This window comes from Scatophagus argus, chromosome 22 (genome assembly GCF_020382885.2).
Source record: "Scatophagus argus isolate fScaArg1 chromosome 22, fScaArg1.pri, whole genome shotgun sequence".
In the NCBI taxonomy this organism is placed as follows: domain Eukaryota; kingdom Metazoa; phylum Chordata; class Actinopteri; family Scatophagidae; genus Scatophagus; species Scatophagus argus.
In genome coordinates, this window is record NC_058514.1 from 13,572,328 (window position 1) to 13,593,504 (window position 21,177).

The 21,177-nt window shown below is 41.4% G+C and overlaps 1 protein-coding gene across 4 annotated transcripts in view; it reads right to left on the minus strand.

Moving 5' to 3' along the window:
- Positions 1–32: 32 nt before the first annotated feature.
- The window catches only part of LOC124054059 (receptor-type tyrosine-protein phosphatase zeta-like), a 63,335-nt gene continuing 42,190 nt past the window's right edge, over positions 33–21,177 (minus strand). For 3 of the 4 annotated variants that reach the window (XM_046379717.1, XM_046379719.1, XM_046379718.1), the window contains 27 exons: positions 20,861–21,018; positions 19,533–19,683; positions 17,231–17,415; positions 15,482–15,608; positions 15,347–15,399; positions 14,407–14,880; positions 14,030–14,216; positions 13,198–13,416; positions 10,159–11,844; positions 9,238–9,382; positions 9,063–9,151; positions 8,885–8,970; positions 7,887–7,907; positions 7,097–7,193; positions 6,317–6,399; positions 6,077–6,211; positions 4,820–4,951; positions 4,555–4,712; positions 4,344–4,479; positions 4,093–4,239; positions 3,846–3,939; positions 3,216–3,289; positions 2,980–3,108; positions 2,713–2,865; positions 2,462–2,604; positions 2,234–2,369; positions 33–2,132 (listed from right to left, as the gene is read on the minus strand). In XM_046379717.1, the coding sequence (XP_046235673.1) occupies positions 1,989–2,132; positions 2,234–2,369; positions 2,462–2,604; positions 2,713–2,865; positions 2,980–3,108; positions 3,216–3,289; positions 3,846–3,939; positions 4,093–4,239; positions 4,344–4,479; positions 4,555–4,712; positions 4,820–4,951; positions 6,077–6,211; positions 6,317–6,399; positions 7,097–7,193; positions 7,887–7,907; positions 8,885–8,970; positions 9,063–9,151; positions 9,238–9,382; positions 10,159–11,844; positions 13,198–13,416; positions 14,030–14,216; positions 14,407–14,880; positions 15,347–15,399; positions 15,482–15,608; positions 17,231–17,415; positions 19,533–19,683; positions 20,861–21,018 (5,342 nt within the window). In that variant the 3' untranslated portion in view covers positions 33–1,988. The remainder of the gene's footprint in view (positions 2,133–2,233; positions 2,370–2,461; positions 2,605–2,712; positions 2,866–2,979; positions 3,109–3,215; positions 3,290–3,845; positions 3,940–4,092; positions 4,240–4,343; positions 4,480–4,554; positions 4,713–4,819; positions 4,952–6,076; positions 6,212–6,316; positions 6,400–7,096; positions 7,194–7,886; positions 7,908–8,884; positions 8,971–9,062; positions 9,152–9,237; positions 9,383–10,158; positions 11,845–13,197; positions 13,417–14,029; positions 14,217–14,406; positions 14,881–15,346; positions 15,400–15,481; positions 15,609–17,230; positions 17,416–19,532; positions 19,684–20,860; positions 21,019–21,177) is intronic. The other variant, XM_046379720.1, reaches the window with a different exon arrangement.

Here is a 21,177-nt window from a genome sequence, read left to right on the forward strand (position 1 = left end):
CTTTATGTTTTTTAACTCAATTAAGGGATACGTTTGGGTCTAAGCAAGAACGCTTTATTTTTTTTTCCCACCCAGAAAAAGAAACAAACTTAAATCATAAACAACCTGTTTCTATATACATACTGCACCAGTTTCTGGCTGTAGATAAAGGTAGAGACAATAAGCTGCTACTGTAATCATAAAGATAAAAAGAGCTACCATTCCATTTAAACTATAAACATGATCAATATTTCCAGGCTAAAATTATCAAATAGAATCCACACAGTTATATATGTGTAAATGACTAGAAAATCACTTTTTATAGTAAAATAGAAAATATATAGAGATACAGTATAAACATAACAAGTAATTTGGCCTTTTGATGTAGTCAAGGATATTTACACAAAAGGTGTTCAGACTCGTTCCAGTTAGTATCACTGCTTCAGCTGCAGTAGCCTTTATGATTTGTGCCATTTTGCATCCCCAGACGTGCTAAACAAATGGCACAGAGCAGACGCAAAACAGGCACAGACAGAAGCTGCAACGTTGATTGAAAGTGATTCAAAGGTTGATCGTATCTGACGCAATGGAAACACCTGGGCTCCCTCAGAACGCGAACAGTCATAGCAAGCGGCACAGGGACGCAGAGGAAGTGCGGGGAATCCAAAGTCTCAAAAATCTCACTTATTTCAGCTGTTTGTCTCATCATCTAAGCATTAAATGTTTGCATCATTATGACAACTGTCTCAGCTGAACGACGTAGTGATGTCCTCATAGATGATTATATTGACTGATTATTCTGTTTGAGGAGCGGTTAGATAGGTTTTTATACTTATATAAGTATAAAAGCTGCTTATCAATGAGATGAGATTCAAACTGTTACTTTTTACAACCACGAGTCAGACTTACAGGGACTGTCCTGTTTAATACTCAGAATAGAGATTTTGTGTGGAATATCGCTTTAAATCCCAGTTTGCATCACTTAAAAAAACATCCGGGCCTGATAACATTTGCCCCTCCTGTCCTCTTTGACCTTTATATACGAAAGTAACAAGCGCAACAAAACTTTAAGAAAATAGAAACAAATCACAGATCATCATTTTGGCTTATTAGTCACACAGTTGTTGTATCAAAACAAGTTTAAAGTACAAGAAGATGAATCAAAAAAGGCACAGGGTGCCAGAGACTATGGAGCCAGTGGCAGCAGGACGTGAAAAGAGAAACGCAACAGCAGTAAATACCAGCAGTCACTATAATGTCACTAGTGCGGCCTTAAGAAGATTTGGTTATTCAAAACATTACTCTAAATAAGAATGCGGGGTAGTTTGAGCTCCAAAAACTGCTGGTTAATGTGCAGTGCATAACGTGAAGGAAAACAAGGGTTAAGGAGGAAGTCATTTCCTGCATCATTTTCCTTTTTGTGACAATGAAGTCATCTTGTGGTTCCACTTTTATTTTATGTTATTTTTTGGAAACCTTGATTCAGTTCTGTCTGCCTGCTTGCTAATTGGATTTTTTTTATTAATATGCCTTTCTTTGTTACAGAAGCACGATGGAATGCATGAGTCACGAAAAAAGCGGAAAAAAAAAGAGATCAAATGAAAGAAACAAAAGAAGTACATGTTAAAGATTTAAATGAATGTCAGGTAGGTATGTACTTCAAATTATAGAAAAGAAGAATCATTTCTAGTGGAATACAGAGGAATTCATTAACAAATTTTTAGGTTATAAGATTTATTTCATATTCATTAAGTTTTGAAGGAAAAGCCCTTAAAAGGATTTGGCTGTCATTTTTCTTTTGTTTGGCTCTCTTTACAAAAGGTTTAATTCAAAGGAAGTTTTAGTGTATGTGATCCCTGAACACACTGTACATTAGAGCATGCTCAGTGGACACAGACACACATCCTCTCATCATGCTGGGCCATTTCTATACTGGTGCGTGTTCTCGTATGATGCGGTTTCTGTGTTTGAGACACGGTTTTGTGTTAGGCGTGCATGTGTGTATGCGTCTACATGAGCGACTCCAGGCTCTCGGCGATGTTGGTCTGTCCCAGCGGTACAGATCCGTTGGTTTCTGGACTCTGCAAGGCTCTCTGGTCTTCCTGGCTGCTCACCAGGCTCAGCACGGCTCGGTACAGATACTGGTACTGCTCCTGAGGGAGGACAAAACACGGCTTCAACACTCAACCAATTTTAATTATAAAATATACATCATACAAGTGCATACCAAGAGACATTTCATTTCAGTACTTACTATGTCATTAAAAACTCCAGGCCTCATGAGATTGGTCATCCGTGCCACCTGGTAGACATCTACTGCTCCCTCCTCCTCTAGCTGACTTGACAGGGTGGTGAGGGCACAGAACAGCCCTGATGTAGCACCTCCCAACCTTCACACACATATCCAAACACATACATACACAGATTTAAAGAAAAAACAAAACATGAAATGAATGAGTGAACCTGTCTCTGTTGTACTCACGGATCATGTACGACTATAGGCGCATCAGAAAGTCTGCTGTGCTCTCTGACTGCGCTGACCACATCAAAACTGTTCCTGATGGGACTGTCTGGGTTGGGCCAGCAGTTGGCGCTGTACTGACGCACCTCCAACACATAATTGTTCTAGACAGAGGTGGAGAAACACAGAAAGGAGTGATTGTAGTTGACTTTATATGTAAAATACAGTATACTGTGTGTGTGTGTGCGTGTGTGTGTGCGTGTGTGTGTTACCTGTGGAGAAGCCACTGTAAAGTCCTGCACCAAAAGTCTCTCGTCATTGGGCAGACATACATGCTCCTCCTCCGAGTATGACACAGTGAAACCCTCAAAGCTCATTGGCTGGTCTTTACTAGGCCAGTAAACACAAGAATGCCCTTCCTCACTCTGACATAAAGAGGAAAACATGTTAGAGTTTGTGTTTATACACATTTTATTTAGGTAGACTTATTTAATTCTAGTGCTGTGAGGGGTGTATGCATGTGTGTGTGTGTGTTATACCTGACAGTGTGTGTCTGGCAGACGGACAACAGTGTGTGTGCCGTGTTCCCAGATCATTCTCCAGAAATCTGCCACGGTGCTGCTCAGAGGAGTCTGACTCACGATGAACTCCTTACTGTGGTGATGTCCCTGTGGAAACACGAGCAGCATCAGACCAGCAGCACACGTCACACTCACGTGCTTAAAGGGCCCTTAAATATAACGGCAACAAGTAAAATGATTTTCTGTTGTCTCACCGTGACATAGGAGGCATTGATGTATCCAGTGGAGTTTGTTTCTGAAGCGGTCAAGCACACTCTTGATCTCTCCACTATTCAGAAACAGAGACATGAGTCAGCAGTACAACATCTGAAAATAGAGACTTTCCATAATTCATGAGTGTCTGATCCATCTTCATCATGCTGATAAGCTTACCAGTCAAAACATGCACCTCAACCTACCACTGACATAAAGAGACAGTTCACCCCTAAATCAAAAATATTTTTTATTTTTTTTTCTCTTACCTGTTTTGATTTTGAGGTGAACTGTACCTTTAAGGGTACTGTGTACAGTATGTGAATAAAATTATAATATTATGAAACCTTCTAAGCACTCATTTGATTAAATGAAAATTAATGTAGCAGCATTTGAACTCAACATCAGCTTTGATGAATTAAAGTTTTAAAAGCAGATTTTTACTGTTGGCCTCTCTTTGAGACACGCCCTCAAGATCTCGAGGTAAAGCCCTCAATGTGTCAGTTGATATTGTGGTTCACTTGGTGCATGTTCCCAAATTTCCAAACAATTTGACTGATTAGCACTAACACACAGTGAACACAGGGTTTCTGGGGGCTTGTTGCAGCAGTTCGTAAACCCTCCCTGCTCACCAGGCATCAGAGCCCTGGCTCTGTTTCTCTCGGCGTTGCCGTCTTTCAGGGCAGTGCTGTAGTCTGCGTGCTTCGCCTGACGCTGACTGATCAACTGAAATGCAACAAAAAGACAACATTGCCACAATACTGCTGCAAAATTCAATGTGTATACTTGTATGATAATAACATGATCAAAAACTAAAATGCCTAAAAATGGAAAGGCTAAATCAGAAGAAACACAACTAAACTTCTAAATCTGCTTGACCTTCAACTGTTTGTCCATGCGTGTCCTGCCTGTTGCCCCAGGTGTCAGGAGGTCAGACACATAAGAGTGCAGGAGGTCAGAGGTAACCATGGTGTCACGGCTCAAGATGGCCTCCACCAGAGCATCATGGATGAACACGTACTGCTCCTACAGGTGAGCCACAGAAGAAACGATATCTTTTTGACTTTGTTCTCAATAAGGATATACTGAATGGACACTGAGAACATAAGTCTGTGTGTCAGTTCACCTACCTCCGTCTGAACCAGGAAGTTCCTCTGCGTCCGGACATGTTTTAGGAAACCGAGAACGTTGACAGTACCCTGATCCTGGATCTGCTGCAGCATGCTGTCTATCACGATGTAGGTTCCTGTCCTTCCTACACCGGCACTGTGACCCACATTACATGTCAAACACATGTATTCAGTATATGACGTGTGAAATAGTAACAGACAAATGGTGTACCTGCAGTGTACCAGTACGGGTCCTATCTCCTGCGTCCGTGCCTGGGAGGATGCTCTGATGAAGGACAGGACAGGCAGAGTGTATTCTGGGACACCCATGTCGGGCCACTGGGTGTAGTGGTAATGGAGGACCGTGTGTTCAACTCTCTTCTGAGAAACCTAGTGGAGCAAAGAGTTGTTATGTGTGCGATTTTGCATGTGTGGACACTGTTTGCATATCTAAAAAGCTATGCAAAGCCTGTGTGCGCGAAGTGTGTGTGAAGTACCTTATTTGTGGTATCTCTCACAGTGAACGTACGCAGTGTGTAGTAAGCGAGGGTCTTGCTGCTTTTCAGGGTCACCTGGTATGGGCCGTATTCCTCCAGGTTCTCATCCGGCCAATACTGGTCGCATTTCGTCTGTAGAATGATAATAAAGATAAAACAGGAGGAGATGACAAACAGAGATGTACCTATGGAACATTTGACATTTTGTTTTGTTTTTACAATTGTTTTGGTTTTACAGCCTGCAACTTTAAAGTTTTTATTGATATCATTCATTGCTTTTAGCTAAAAAGCTCTGATAAACCGACCATACACTACCTGCCCAGCACCAAATAGCAGACAGACAAAGTTAGCAAGTAGCTGTTGAACACAATGGAGCGTTGAGCAGCTAAAGTGCCACATGTTTCCCTTAGGAGTTGGTGGAGACCAAAACAGAGTTTACAGTAGAGTGAATGTTGGTGGCTGTATCAAAAAGCTGATATTTCCTAACACATTATAAACTTTGTATGGGGTTGTCAGTGTTACATAGCCTTCAAAGAGAGGGTCAGAGAATGAGAAAGGAAGCCGGCAAACGCGACTAAACGTATTCAGTGATAAAATTTTCAAGCATTACTTGGTCCGTGAACATTTCTGCCTGAGTCATGTCATGATAGATTTTCAGCAGCAGTGGTTGTTTAACAGTGAAAACAGCAACTCCCATAATCCCACGCTACTTAGGTTTCGCTTTGACTGAGAGACCTCATGATGGCAGAAACTACATCCTGTGTGTTTAACATAATGATAAAATATCATACTTACTAGGTCATCACAATTGCAATCTTGTTTCACTTCATAATATTTGAATTTCTGAGCAAAGTGGTGATTCAGAGGACTTGATTCATTTGCATATTGCTTGCAGGTATTTGACAAAATAACAATGTAGTTTGCTCTGCTTAACAGTGCTTGAATATTAATGTGCTTGTACTAATGCAGGATTAACACTTGACAGGTGTTTGAAGGCAAATCCTAAGAATTTGTTTTAAAACAGGGTCAACTAAAATGCAACTAAATGCAAACAAAGTTTCATGTTACTCATGGTACATTTCAACATCTCGTTTTAGGGAACAGGAAAGTAGAAGGAACCAAAATTAAACTGAGATTTTCTTCCAAACCATACAAGCAGCACAAAATGAGAAATCTCAAGCTTGGCCTCTGCATGTTATTTTGAAGTCAAATATAAGACCAGATTTACTGATCTCTGTGGGGATGAGTGCCTCCTACCCGTCCTTTCTCCTTGAGGTTGGTGATCATGACGATAACTCCAATGTTCTGCTGCCAGATCATCCTCCAAAAGTCTTCCCTGCCTGCTCTGAGAGGCCCCTGAGCTGCGATATACGCCCTCGTTCGCTCATAACCCTGCAGAGGAAACCACCATTTTGTCATGTAAACACTGGATTTAATGTACAGTATGTTTCAGCCTACAAGGCTTGTTTCCTTCAAGCCTGACAAAAACACACTCACATCCACAAAGTTAGCGTTGATATAGTCTCCACATTTTCCATCTCTGTCCAAACTGTTGGAGAGCTTGACTCTGCTGTGGTCATCTGGAAGAGAAAACGGTTCATCAGTTTCATCACCACTGGCTTTTAAAATTAAAGGGACAACTTGAAAGATATGACTATAATTCAACAATATCTCCAGAAACATAGTGGGCACCATGTCACCAGAGTGACTGTCGTGTTTTGAATTTTTTTATTTTATACTTGACTGTAACTTCAGGTACCCTTAGCTGAGCTAGCTGTGGAGCTAGAGGTCCTATAGCTGACTGCATTGTGCCTGGGCCACAACCTCAGAGCACAGAGGGGGAGCCACTGTGGATAACAGAGGTCAGCTCAACTGGACATCACAGCCTGGACACAACTGGACACCAGACTGTGACTGGACAAAGCCTCCAAGACCAGAGGAGGCCAGTTTGAGGACAGAGCATACAGTACAGAGGTGAGGATGAGGATTATGACGGCGGGGATAAGGAAAAATACAAGACCTATTCAGGCCTCAGCAGTGAGCAAAAACTTAGCGAAGAGCAGGGATATTTTCACATCTTACTCAGTAAATTGAGGATTTCAACAGAGACAGGACTCCCAAGCTGGTTAGCATACTTAGATATCTTGTAACACCGTTTTCCTTTGCTTTCTGAGGTCAATGTTAGTTTGTTCTGTTGGGTTTGTTTTTTACAATTTTACTAGTAAAATTATGGCCATATCTTGCACCGTTAAACATAAATGTTGATCAGTGACATACAGGCCAGTATGTTGATGTATCTGTTCTTGCTTTTGTTTTCAGGGTGATTGGAGCTGTCGGCGGTGATGCCCATGTCCACCGTGCATGCCTGTACCTCCTGAAAAACAACAATTACGATTCGGGTTAGTCACTCAGAGGAAGCTAAATACTAATTAGTACAATGAGCACCAGAGCCACTGGAGTGAACATGAAGTGTGGCTGTTGTTCTTCTGGACAGACTGGTTTTTGATGCCTTTTATATCTTTTACTAGTCTGTAAGATAACTACAATATTACAATACAACAGTCAAATCTCCAGTGAAGACATAAAGACAAAGACAAAAAAGCTGTAACTATAATAATATTAAGGGAAAAAAAATTGAGGAAGAAAGAGAAAGAATACACATACAGTTATCACTAGTTCATTAAGTCCATACATACGCTATGCACAGCTTCTTACACAGTGAAGGCATAACCCACGACGTTATGCAGGAGACTTATTGTATGTGACATGTTTTTAAGCCTCATATTCATCATACATAATAAAAATGTAAGCCCAAAGTCAAAAACGGAGAATTATTACAAAGGCAGATGACTTTCATCATGACTGTCTTTCAGTTTAAATATGGGTTAATCATAATCATACATCAAGTAAATATGCAATGAAATCTGAAGAGGCAGACGGCAGCAGAGAAAGTCATCTCATCAAAGCATAAACCTTACTGTTCACCAAGTCTACATTCAGTATCACATCTGGCGTACGGCTGGTGCAGCATACAAACTGGAGAGGGGTGGTACTGTAGGTTTCTTACCTCATAGGATTCTTTGACAATCTAATGGAAGGTAGTGAGGATGTAGAAAGCACGACGATGGTGGTGGAGGTGATGAAAGGAGAGCGGGAGGGGGAGGACAAGATGGCAGACAGACAGACAGGGAGTCAGTGTAGGTACAGGAATATGGGGTTCAGATACACACAGAGAGGCGGTGAGGGAAAACACTGATATTCCCAGTAGATCTGCAGACTTTTAGCTTCCAGCCATGTTAACCATGTCCTCTTGTTCTATACTGTGAAATACTAAGAATGAAATATTTTAGATTTGATAGGTGTGTTTCTGCAACTATAGATAAGGCAAAAACACTGCATAGAAATGGAAAAAAAACACACAAAAACACTAGTAATTAAGTAAGTAACATGGGAGATGTATACTTGAATCAATCCTGTCTGTGTGTGTTACTCAGGAGGTTCATGCTAGGAAACAGAGGTGACTAATGTCATGCAGATGTACCTATTGCTGGACCTAACCCAAAGGCTGCTCTAAAATGCCTGCCAACATTAAGATATGTCAGTGCTCTACATGAGACAATTTCAAAACACAGATGAAGACTTTAATGAAGCTTGCAAAGGGATGTTTTAATTGATCAAAACGTGCTTATCAAATTTCAAGTCCTGCCTTCAGTTTGATGTGCCTGCATATTTGAATTTGGAATGTGAGATGAGAACCAAGTTGAACTGCCGTGGTTAGTACCAGACGCCCTTTTTTTCATACTGTTGCACAGCATGTTGTATATGGACTTTACACATTGTCGCTGTGCTGAATGTTATTCCTAAAAACACAATGTTAATAGAGGCATGGGAGAGCATTAAGAAGCTGTGACAAATGAGGTACTGACTATGTACACATATGAACCAACACTAACTACAACTGGGGGACTTTTTAAAAAAAATATCTTGTTACTGTTTGTGTTCCCATTGTGAAAAAGCACACATTTTGTAGAACTCAAATACTCTTACTGTGAGCATCCCACTAACCTCAAACTCCTTGGAGAAGGTGTTGGTGGTGTGTAGCTCCATGACGTGCTTCACAAACTGCTTCACTGTCAGCGGCTCATGACCGTCTGCAACCAAAGAGTGAACAGAGTTTTATATTTCAAGGTATTGCCTGATCCCACAATGACAATGACATAAGGTCCGTGAGTGTGTGTTTTACCTGTGGCCAGCATGGGTGTTGATGGGGCAGATATGACTTTAGGTGATGCACTGTCATCTGGGTAGAAATTAGCTGCCTGGAAACAGTTTCTGTGACAGAAAAAGCTCAAACTGTCAGTGAGGTATGCAGGTGAAATTAATGCAAGCAGATACTGATCCCATGTGCGTGAGTGTACCTCCAGTAGATGAGTATGCCCACCAGCACCAGCAGACAGAGGATGGTGAGAGTGGAGACAACAGCCAGAGGAACGACTGTCCTCTTCTCCCTCTCCACACCTCCCACCAGCCCAACCCGAGACTCGTGGCTGCTGTTGCTGCCCTCTGAGAGGGAGGGATAAAGAGGGGTGGAGTGTGTCAGAAAGCACAGAAACAGGAGGCAAGGAGGCACAAAGATGGCGTCAGTGGAATGGCCTCTATTTAAAGTTGATTTATAGATGAAGACAACTGATGACTAAAAGCTCCAGAAATGAAAGATCAACTACTCCTCAAACCAATCTTTCATGCAATGCTTTGCATTTTTCATACATAACTGAAGACAAGGCATCAACAATAACACTGACATCCATTATAATCACATTGTAAAGTTGAAAGTTATTAAGCAAGCAAGAAAATCTATCAGAAATGGACAGAAAGTGTTGCAATCATTTATAGTCATGTCTTTGGCTTCTGAGTGAGTCCAATATTCACTTTCCTTTTAGCTCTGTTTGGGGCTCTACCTACTTCCAAAGGAAACTACTCCACAATGTTCTACAGATACTTATTGACTTTGTCAGTCACTTGGTGGTGGGCAGGTGGCATAGAGGTTTATCAGAGCTGAAAACAGCATCTGTAAAATGAGGATGAGCAAGCCGGAAAACCAAATCACCGAGCTGCTAAAGTGTTCCAAAGACTAAGAGGATATGCAGAGTTGAGAGACAACTCTCTGTGGGTCTGTTGCTACGATTGACCTCCCTCTCATTACACTTATTTCATCCTCTGTGATTCTAAAAATATACATTATTATTATTAACCTTAAGTGTTTATGTTTCCAACGCTGACTGTAAAATAAAGCCGGACAACATGACAGCTCACCATGTGAATCGCTGAGTAACATTTACCTTCCATTTGCTCCTCCGTGGCCTTGCTGCCATGTGTCAGTCTGAGCAGAGGGTCAAGACGTGCCAACACTGGACTTCTTGCAGCATCAAACAACAAGCCATCTGCATTTGAGAACTGCTGCAAACCCTCTCCGGTCACAGCTGCCCCACTACCTTCTCTACCACCTCCTTCAATGTTTTCCTCATACACCAGTTCTTTCTTTCTTTTACCGTCATTATTTGCCTCTTTGTTGTCCTCCAAAGGAGAGTTAACCCAAATAACTCTGTGGGTGAAACTGTTGTGACCCTTTTCATCATGTTCATTGCTAGTTTCTTCACTGCTGTCAAACAGTGGTAGGTCTTCTGTCGGTTTATCTTGACTGACAGACAGCTTGAGACCATCTCTTCTTCCAGATCCAATTTCTTTGCTGCTGTGTTCCCCTCCATCACCTCTGTCACCACTTTCCTTTCCAATTACAGCTTTGATACCTTCTATGTCATCACTGACTTTCTTTGCTTTTCCATTGTCTACTCCATCTCCTCCCTCTCCAGAACCAAGGATGTCCTCAAGCCAGCTCAGGCCTATAAAATTGGGCTCAATTTCATCCCCACTACCAGGCTCACTGTATATTTTCTTTCCTGCTCCAGTCTCAACTTTAGTTTCTTTCTCTTTCAGCATGCCACAACCTGATGTGCTATTGACCTGTCTGGCACTTTTGTCTGTTTCACCATCCACTTTCCTCATGCTCTGATTCCCACTGTTGTACACCCCTTCTCCTTCTGTTTCTTCTTCCTCACCACTTAGCTCACTGTCATTCCCCACCATTTCTTTCTCTACCACAGTTTCACACTCTTTCTTGCGACTTATTTTGCTTCCTGCCTCATTTGCAGTTTCACCTGTTTCACTATCCATCGTAATTCCTGTTAATCTGTTCTTGTTTCCAGTATTATCCACCTTGAAGCTAACACTTGAAAGGTCAGTCTTGACTCTATTGACTCCACCAAAGTCTTGACTGAACGTGTTGCTATAAAGGCCAGAGCCTGATCCACTTCCCTCTACTGGCATGTCTGGGTTGGACTTTTCTGAATTATCAGGAACAGACAACGTCAAGCCTTTAGAATTAAAGACAGATAGGACTGAAATGGAGTTGGGGTGTTTTTTATGTCTGTCCATCCTGCCTTCCTCTTGTTCTCTGCTGTCAGGTTGTGGAAAACTGTTCAGACCATCCTGAATCCTATCAGTTTGAGTTTGAGAAGCATTTGGGTTCTTCTCTTTAGCTGTGCTTGTTTCTGATAAGCTGATGGTACTTGAGTCGTTACCAGGCAGCAAAGAAAAAGAGTATGCAGTGATTAAGTGATCCTGAGAACCCAGAGTGGTAGAGGTCTGAGGGTATTCTAAATCCATTTGCAGACGGACAATAGAGTGCTCTTCAGAGGACTTGTCATTATGATGCAAGATAATGCCACTCCTGTTATCTTCAGGGAGGGCAGGAGAAGGATGGAAACTGCTGGTGTATTCATTAAAATGGTTGAGTGGCTGAGGCGTGACACTGAATGAATCTCCTTTGGCATGGAAACCTCCTTCTGGGACAGACACTGCAGGATTTGCAGGGTTGATGATCACTCCACTAAGAGTATTGGGAGAGTTTGTTAAGGCAAAGGACTGATCAATGGCTGAGTTCTCAATCTTGGATGTGGGTCTATTTGCTGCAACAAAAGCGAAAGTAAAGGTTTGAACAAAAACCTTTCCAGCAGGGTTGTTCTGATAGATGCCAGTGTCAGAAATGCCTCTTATATAGTACTCATGAGGACACGAGTCTATGCACCGATCTGACAACATGTCATTTATTATCTTTTAAAAGGCACCCTGCCACTTCCCAGCAGCATCTCATATGCCTGTATGTAACTTTTTAGGTACATTTTTTTATTTTTTTTACTGCACAAGTAGTATCCACAAATTTAGCAACCTGCATAACTTGGAGCACATGTCAGCAAACTTACATTTGCTTACATTTGTGTTCCTTATCAGTTATGACTGATTGTAACCAGATAATAAAACAGAATTCTAGGGAATTTAATTCTCTGCGTGAATTTGTTCAGGCTTTATAAAGTTTAGTAGTTTAGTAATAGTAAAAGAACTATAAAAATTAAATATAATTTCCTTTTGTAATGCACTGTTATCAGATCGGTGCTTGGCATCCAATCAATATAAAACCAATAAGTAAGTCTAGCAACGAAATGGTGTGCATTTCTCATTCCAGGAAAGATGAAAGAAAAGATGAGAATTGAATTTCCCAGAAGCTTAGAAATTTGCAAGGACAGTCTTAACTCAGCCAAGGTAGTTTTCAGTCATCTCCATGCACACATCATATTTAAAATGCAAGAAGAGGGCTAATAATCGGAACTTGAGCTGGAAGTTGTCATGAATCTCGTTTGTGAAGACGCAGAGATGAGGTCCCCTTGAGAGTAAGAGCGCTGGAGTCTTTGAGAAGGAAAGAAAGAAACCAACCACCAGAGTGCCCCATTGAGCCACAGAAATTGAGACAGAGCCAGAGGAGCCAGAGTCCCAAAAGCAGATGCTAATCACAAGATTGAGTGGACTCAAGTAGATTATACAGAGCCAGGAAAAATATGACCTCTTGGAGCTGAAAGCATACTGCATGTATTGAGAAAGAGTCGAAGCATATTTCATTCCTCCACCAGTTCAGTGAGTGAAGCAGCTGCTAACTATCACATTAATCATCACCAACACCAGCGTAGTCTTATCAACCATCACCATTACCACCACCTCCACCAGCACTATCTACATCATGCCACTATACAATGTGCCACTAAGATTGCAGAGCACAGCAGTCATTATCCAAACAGCAGTGGGCTATTAGAGGAGACAGGCAATCATCCACCGCAATTAAGTCCAACCGTCTACCCACTCCAAAAAAAAAAAAAACATTTATTTATACCAAGCAGCTGAGTTAAATCCCTCATATTTTAAATTCCTAGCCACTTTCACATGGTAGTAAGTCATATTCAGTGTATTACAGTATACATGTTTTATCTTACCATTAAACATGGGCTGGGTTGTGTGCATCAACACCCTGAGCAGAGAGGAGGAGGTGAATGATTTGTAGACTGACTCAGCCAGTGTGTTGCTGGCAGTTGCCGCCCTTGCCGTGATCCAGATGGAGGAGGGGGTGGAGGGGACTGAGGCGAAGGTTTCTGGTACAGGTTTGTTCACAGGGGCACTGCTGTCTTCAGAGAACGACGAGGAGACTCCGTTACCTGTGAGATGGAATGTACATAAGGATGATATGAAGCTGTGTGACATGATGTGATACCTGTTGAACCACAACATGTGAAGTGATTTTTCATGGTGTCATAACATGACGTATAATGATGTTGATTCATGTGATGTGGTAAGCTCAGATACAAAAAGACTTGGCCAAAAAATGACAGATGATGTGACATACAATAGTGTAACGTGATAGAATGTCATCTGAAGTAATGTAATGAGGCATCACACTCATAATCATATTCTATCAATCAGAAATCAGAGTAAATGTTGCTGTCTTTTCTTGGTTTTTGAGGCAAATTTAAAAACATCAAAAGTTAGCTGCCATTCAGCAGCAAATTGTTACAATGATTCCAACTGAAGCAGCAATGCCTACTTATTATTAAATGATTATCAAATGTTTGAATTTAAGTTTAAATTGAGAATTAAGCTGTAAAAAGTCAGCAGAACAAGCAGCAAACGTCCAGTGGAAGAAAAATCTTGTGGTGGTATTCATTCAAATATTTAAGAGCTAAAGTCCTGCAGTAGCAAAACCAACCCAAGATGTTTTTGGTAAACAAGAGTGCCAGAAAAAAAAGAAAAGCTCTTGAAGTCAAATCTGACCTGGCAGCACAGCAGCAGCAGACGCTGTAACAGCAGAGGTGGTGGTTTCTAGTGGAGAGCTGTTAACCGTGTCTTCATAGAAGACATCCGTGACTTGGATGTCCTCCACAGGAGGGGTGTAGAGGTCCGACTGGGGAGAAGGGAGGCCACTTTCTCCAGAATCATCTGGTGCACCATGGTCGCTTGACTGCAAGAAGAAGAAGAAGCAGTGCACAAAAACACCGGGTTTTATAGTATGAGAACACGAGACAAATGTTTGGATAAGCAACTCTACATTTCAACTTTGTGTGCCTGCTGGTTGTTTCGACATTTTAATCAGACAATTAATCAGTTCTGAGTATAAAGAGAATAAAAACACTGAGGAAAAATAGTCTTGCCTGAATTGATGACACTGATAATGACGCCTCCTCTGTGATCTGTCTGCGGTTCGTCGGCAGGGTGGTCGTCCGTGCAACTGGAAACAGGAAGCCCGGCTGCTCAGTTACGTCGGCTACCCATATTGCCCCGTTGCTGTCAAAACCTGCATTAGTGAGTGGCCGGTGCGTTGGCACATCCTGGTCCTCGTCGATCCAGTTTTGATCCATATCATTGAGATTAGAGCTGCTCCAGCCCGGTTTCTTTTTCACGTTCTGGTTGAGTTGAGTTTCCTGTAGAACAGCAGACTCAGAAGGAGTTCCTGGGGTCGAACGGGAGCCGACCTGGTTTTTGGGCTGATTCTGGTGGTGTGATGGTTGGTTCTGGTAAACTCTTGTCTGCTCCACTGGGACCTCCTCCACTGGGCTGTGGTCCTCTGAAGACAAATCCACCTGATTCTGGTTCTCGGGCTTCTCCCATCTTGCTTTTGATGAGACCTAGCACAAAGGAAACAGCACTAATGTTGACGCTGGGTCACAACATGATTGGTCAAAGAGTGCACAGTATTATGAATGAGATTCATTCAGGAGTTGAAATAGCAACAAAAACATAGAGGGATTTTTATGCTATCACAGCTTCCTCCTTAAACTGCAGCTGGATTGTTTACTTGTCCAACATTCTAATGAACTGATAATATGACTGAATGTAATCTCCATTAATGCAGTGTGGAGGAGCACAGTCAGTGCTGCTTCTCTCAGTGAGAAAAACACAGTAGGACTATTATTTCATTTTTTTTAATCTCTCCTAAACACGCTGCAAAGTCCCTCTTAACCTTTTGTGCCGCTTTCCAAACACGCAAGGACAAGCCTCAACTGACATAATTACAATTGTCTGCATAATAATTAGGTTCACCGATAAGACTGAATACGGGGCAAACTGCAAAACAGTGGTGTCAGGTCCTACCTCCCTGTTGCTCTCCAAGTCTCTTGTGATAGCATCAGGATCTGAATCACTTTCTGTAAAGAAAGGAGAGAGATCATAGTAAATTATCCCACATGCTCTTATTTTGTGTGAGTTTTTGTGTATGTTTGTTTGTACCAGGTTCTTCTAACGGCATGTCCACTATAATCTGGTCACTCCATCGTCCTCTGAGTCCGTTGGTGCAAACAGCAACCACCTGAACCACGTAGCTGCTGTTGGCCAGCAGGTTGGGGATGATGGCACCCTGTGAAATCATAAAGTTTAAATTAGTGGTTGCTGAACCTATTTTTTTTTTTCCTGACATACACTCACAACCCTGCCAGGGGAGTTCAAGTACCCATGCATCAACACCACTCCTCGTGATGTGTTTATTTGAATCCATTTTCAATTGACTGCTATTTATAATTGTATAAAAAAGGATACCACTTCAGTTATGATCCTGGAAGTTTAGGTTCAGTCTGGTTTTGTTTTCAGTGCATTTAGTCAAGTTTGCATTCGTATTACAGGGAGTATGGACACCTGAGGTTTCAACCAGCTGTTCTGGTACTTTAAACTATTTCTATCTATTTCTCTGCTCGCTTGCAAAGTTTTCACTCTGATTGCCATTCATTTGTGATGGTGGGGTATTATAAATGGTTAATTCAATGGTGACAATAAATATAATGAAGTTCAGTATCATCTTTTAACTAAGTTACTTCATAATCTTTCCAGATGCTGTCTCGAAACTGCAGAAAGGACTGCTTGGGGTAAAAAAGCCTTGGGAGGGATTTATAGATTTAAATGTCATTTTGAGTCTTGAAACCCCAAACCTGAGAAAGTTTAGGGAAAGAAAATTTCCATAAACACTGCTAGCCATGCTGTGTTTGACATTTAAATAAGACGATATTGTCAAAAAGTTTCAGATACACCTCTTTATCATTGAATTCAGTTGTGGGATGAGGCTGTTTTTTACAGGGGTTGGGCTTGGCCCCTTACTTCCAGTGAAGGTAAATCCTAATGCTTCAGCATAACAAGACATTTTGGACAATGCTATGCTTCCAACTTTGTGGCAACATTTTGGGGAAGGTCCTTTTTTATTCCAACATGACTGTGGCCCAGTGCACAAAGCAACGCGAATAAAGACATGGTTGGATGAGTTTAGTGTGGAAGAACTTGACTGGCCCACACAGAGTCCTGACCTCAACACCATCCAACACCTTTGGGATGAACTGGACCAGAGATTGTGAGTCAGACCTTTTGGTCCAACATCAGTGTTTGACCTCACAAATGCTCTACTGCATGAAGTATAAAAAATAGTATAGTATAGTAGTAAAAAAAAATATTGGTTGCAAGACCAGAATGATGTATGTTAAAAAATAAATGCAACACCAAAAAGAAAAGACAGGGTTTATATTTTCTAACAGCCTTTGATTTGTGTCCTATTATGCTGCTTTGAATACTGATGACTTGTCTACACACATGCAAAGGTTTACACAGACACACAAATATAGTACACACACACACACACACACAGATACTGCTGGTCACATTAATGAATGCTTATTGACCCGTTAAGAGGCCAAGATTGATTGTCACCTCCAATCAATCGATCACTTTGATCAATCCAGATCCAGCACTTGTAATGTGAGTGTAACAGACAGACAGTCAGAGCCAATGGATGACTGCCAGAATCCTAGCCAGCTGTATTCTACTGTTTGCCACAAAAGACAACAGAATGACTGTAATTTCTACCTATATTCTCTTTGTAAATGACAAACATACGTGTGGACTGTGGATAATGGTGTAAAAACATTAGCCAAAATTGCATGCAGTTAAAGAGGTGTTTTTTTTCTCTTCTGTGGAGATGTGAAGAGATTTTTTTCGTACCACATCCTGGTCCCCGTCTGTCCTGTACTCCCGCTTGCTCTGGTCTCGGCCCTGCAGCCTCTGGTAGGTGACGGTGTACCAGTCGATGGTTGTGTCGTAAACCACGCGGGGACGCTCCCACGTCACCACGATGGTCGTGTCGTTCTGGGCATCAGCCTGAACATTCTCTGGCTCCGAACTGCAGGCTAGAGACGGCAGAAAGAGGATTAAAAAAAGAGGATAAAATTGGCAAAAAATTTAAAATATTGATTGGTGTGGACGTAGCAGAAAACTCAATAAAGCCTGTAAGAAAGAGATGAGAAAAACACACTACAACTGTACAACTGTAAATCTAAATCTGAAGAGCCCAGTGCAACATCTCATATTAAGTTGACTGTTGTTCAAGGTAACTCGGGTCAATCGACTGTACCGAAAATGGAAGAAAACAGGAATGAATTTTAAAAAGTCCAGCTCAGGAGGTGTGTGGAGCAATGAGTGGGAAGCATACGAGCGCGTGCGCGTGTGTGTGTGTACAGCTGTATGATTTTTTTATTGAAAAAAAAAAAGAGAACCTTTTCTGAATTTCTGAATACTTTATTTCAATTTCAAAAAGAGCCGCAAAATAAATTGCCTGCGCTGAGAGGATGAGGGGCACCGAACTACAAAGTCGGGCTCCCTGGCAACCCCAAAGACCCACTTTACTTGAGGGTCGACGTTGCGAAGATGGAGAGCATCGTGAATTTTATCTTTTGATGATCATGACTAGACTGACCTTGGAGGACAGAGTTACAGCTACAAAGGAAGCAGAGGACTGGCAATATTTTCAGTCATGGCAAAAAGATTTAAATAATAAACTATGATAATGTTATATTTATATTGATCCATGAGGGAGGGTTCAGTTTTCTCCAGCATGCTGCCCAATATCTGGTAGAAATTAGACAAGCTTTGTAGGAGTGGGAAGTCTGGGCTGAAGCTTTAAAAGTCTAACAAGGAGGAATTTTTTGATAGTACAACAACATAACATGCTATAACTGCTGGGAGTCAGTAATGCTGTTGATCAATACCCATGTCTGAAGCAACACTTGGTTGGTCCAAACTCATTTTCAGGTCCAGACTGAAAAGTACCAATAAGTAATATCAAACTAAGCTCAGTGGGATGTAAATGTCAAAAAATGTATTCAGTAGATGAGTTATCAAAAGCATGATTTTGAATCCCAGATCCATAAGCAGGAAAAATAATTAAAAAAAGAACCCAAAGCTGCTGTCATGGAACACAGTTCCCAGTTCTACACCTGGCAAGCTATTGGACGGCCTGCAGGCACTCATTCCAGTTTCATGTCAAAACAGGCTCGGCACAGAGAACGAGAGGAGAGAAACAAAAATGTAACTGAGAACTGAGAGCACAGGTGGAAAAAGGCAGCAGAAGGGTCAGAGAATGGAAACCAATTTTTTTATATAATCCCAAAGATATTCAGTTTAGAATGATATGAGACAGAGAAAAGCAGCAGTCTTTGTTGAGTTGTTTGAAACAGAAAAGCATTTTAACACTATGTTTTCTTTAAAAAATAACTATAACAATTGATCAGTCACAGTATTTCTTTTATCAACTGTTTCCGATTTATTTCAATTCAAACATTTTCCAGCCAAAGAAAAAGGTGCTGTACCTCCTTTAGGCTCAGTTAGCTGAATCACACTCTAAGTACATTGAAAGCTATTCTTGAACTACTTGGAGTACAGGCAACAGGCACAATCACTCTGAGAGTGACTGGAGTTATAGAAGTTTGGGGATGTAACGAGACAGTTTTATTCATCTGTGAAATGCTACAAGGCATCAGCACAACCACACAACAACAGTTTGTGGCTATTTATGGATACAGTGTTGTGTTTTGGAACTAAACATTGTTGGATATACTGAACCTTTGGGAATGTAACAAGACCATTTTTGTTGGGTGGACCAGAACAGGAACAAGACACTTCCTCTGTGAGTAGAAGTTTGTTTATGGTGTTTGCCGTTTGCTGCTTAGATCTCTAACAGTGCTTGTCATGAACACCCACTTGGACTGAAGAGTCGTCGATGTTGCGTAGATGTGGTTGTGTTGTTGCGAGAAATGTTGAGATTAAACCCACTCTATGGCATTTAACATATCACGGAAACACAGTAATTAACCATTTATTCAGACAATACAGCATCTTTCTATCTATACTATCTTTAAGCCTTCTGTGTTTTTCTCAAAGTGCAGTTAAGAGAAATTAAATGGACTGAATTGACTTAAAATGAGTTTAAAATAAGAGAAACTTTTCATATGCTTGTTTGATGACGTACTGGGCGTGAGAACGTCCTCAACTCCGGTGTATGAGGCAAACACCTGACCCGTGAACTGCTGCTGCTGCTCCCTGAAGTTGTTCTGCAGGTAATCCGTCAGCATCACATATCCAGCCTGCTCCATCGTCATCACCTCACAAAACACCTCCAACTGGGAACACACAGACAGAAACAGTCAAAGAGACAGAGAAAAGAGAGAGGATGGGCGAACAGTAGCAACTGAAACAAAGAAAAACACAAGTCTGCTGCATCTTCCATGTTTCTACTCAGCCACCAAAATAAATGCAGCGCTAATGCTTGTGAGCGTGTTGGTGCCAGGAGGAGGCAGAGAGACAGTGCTGCTCTATTTTAGGCACGCCAAAATGTGCCCATGTCATGCCTTGCCACCCCTGTTTCAATCATGCAAACACAGACAAACACGAGCACGCCCACACAAATATGCTCACAGAATATACACACAGCCACTTTCATGACCTCATTTACTCTCCATTATCCTGCTACATAATTGATAATTATTACACAGATGATTTCATCCACAGTCGCTGCTCCTCAGAACCTTAAAGGACTTTGGCCTGAAATCAACCAGTAACCACATAACGGCAAAACAAAAACCTTATTCTCTAAGTTCACATTTTGCCTAAACCTGTCACAATGCATCACTTCATTGTGATGCATTGTTTTTATTTTGCTGACCTGAAACCAGTCACGAACTGCAACCAGGCACTACTGGCAGCACTGATGTTAACTTCACAGGTGCTTTTTGTCCATTTTAAAAATGTTGTCCATCTATACTTTTAGCTAATATTATGCTTATAGAGTAATATACAAAATAAAAACAATTACATGCATTTAATAAAAAGTGTGTTTTTCTTCTTGTTTCCACTGTTGAATGTTTGGGTTTCACTGTGTAGAATGATGCATGTACTAAGTATGACACTTGCATTGCTGAAAGTGTAAATTTGCTCAATGAAAATCAGATTTTAAGAGGCAGAGCCTATGAGCAAGATCTGTGACATCACAAATAGTTTGGTAACCAATCACGGTCCAGTATACAGCAATGTGACGTGTAAACTGGAAGTCTCCAGAGCACATACAATGTAAATGGACTTTGCCGTGACTAAGGAGATATCTTGTGAGTGACATCTTAAGGATTTTGATGTAGTTACACAATTTTGCAGATGCTTCAGGTGAAAAGAGTGAATGAATATTAAAAGATGATTCTATGTGTTGAGGTGTTCAGAAAGAATTGGTTAGCGGCAGTGGACACCTGTGTGTGAGTGTGTGTGTGTGTGTGTGTATGTGTGTGTGTGTGTGTGTGTGTCGCTGACCTGAGTTTCTGATATGGCGACGGTATGTTTAAAGACGATCCATTCCACCGTCTCAGAGCAGGGAGGTGCAGTCAGCGAGCCGTTGTAGATGTAGTATTTATCCGTATTATTAGGCAGCAAAGACCGCAGCGTGAAGGCTTCCATCGACCCGCTCTTACCTGGTCAGAAAAACAGTCAAATTACAGACAAACTGCCACAGCAAATAACAAACGTTTTGTCCCACCTGAGATCAAGCCTTTTAAAAGTGTTGATTCTATGTTACGTTTATGATATGTATCATCAGGCTGGTTAAAAGTCTTTTGTTTTATAATTTCATC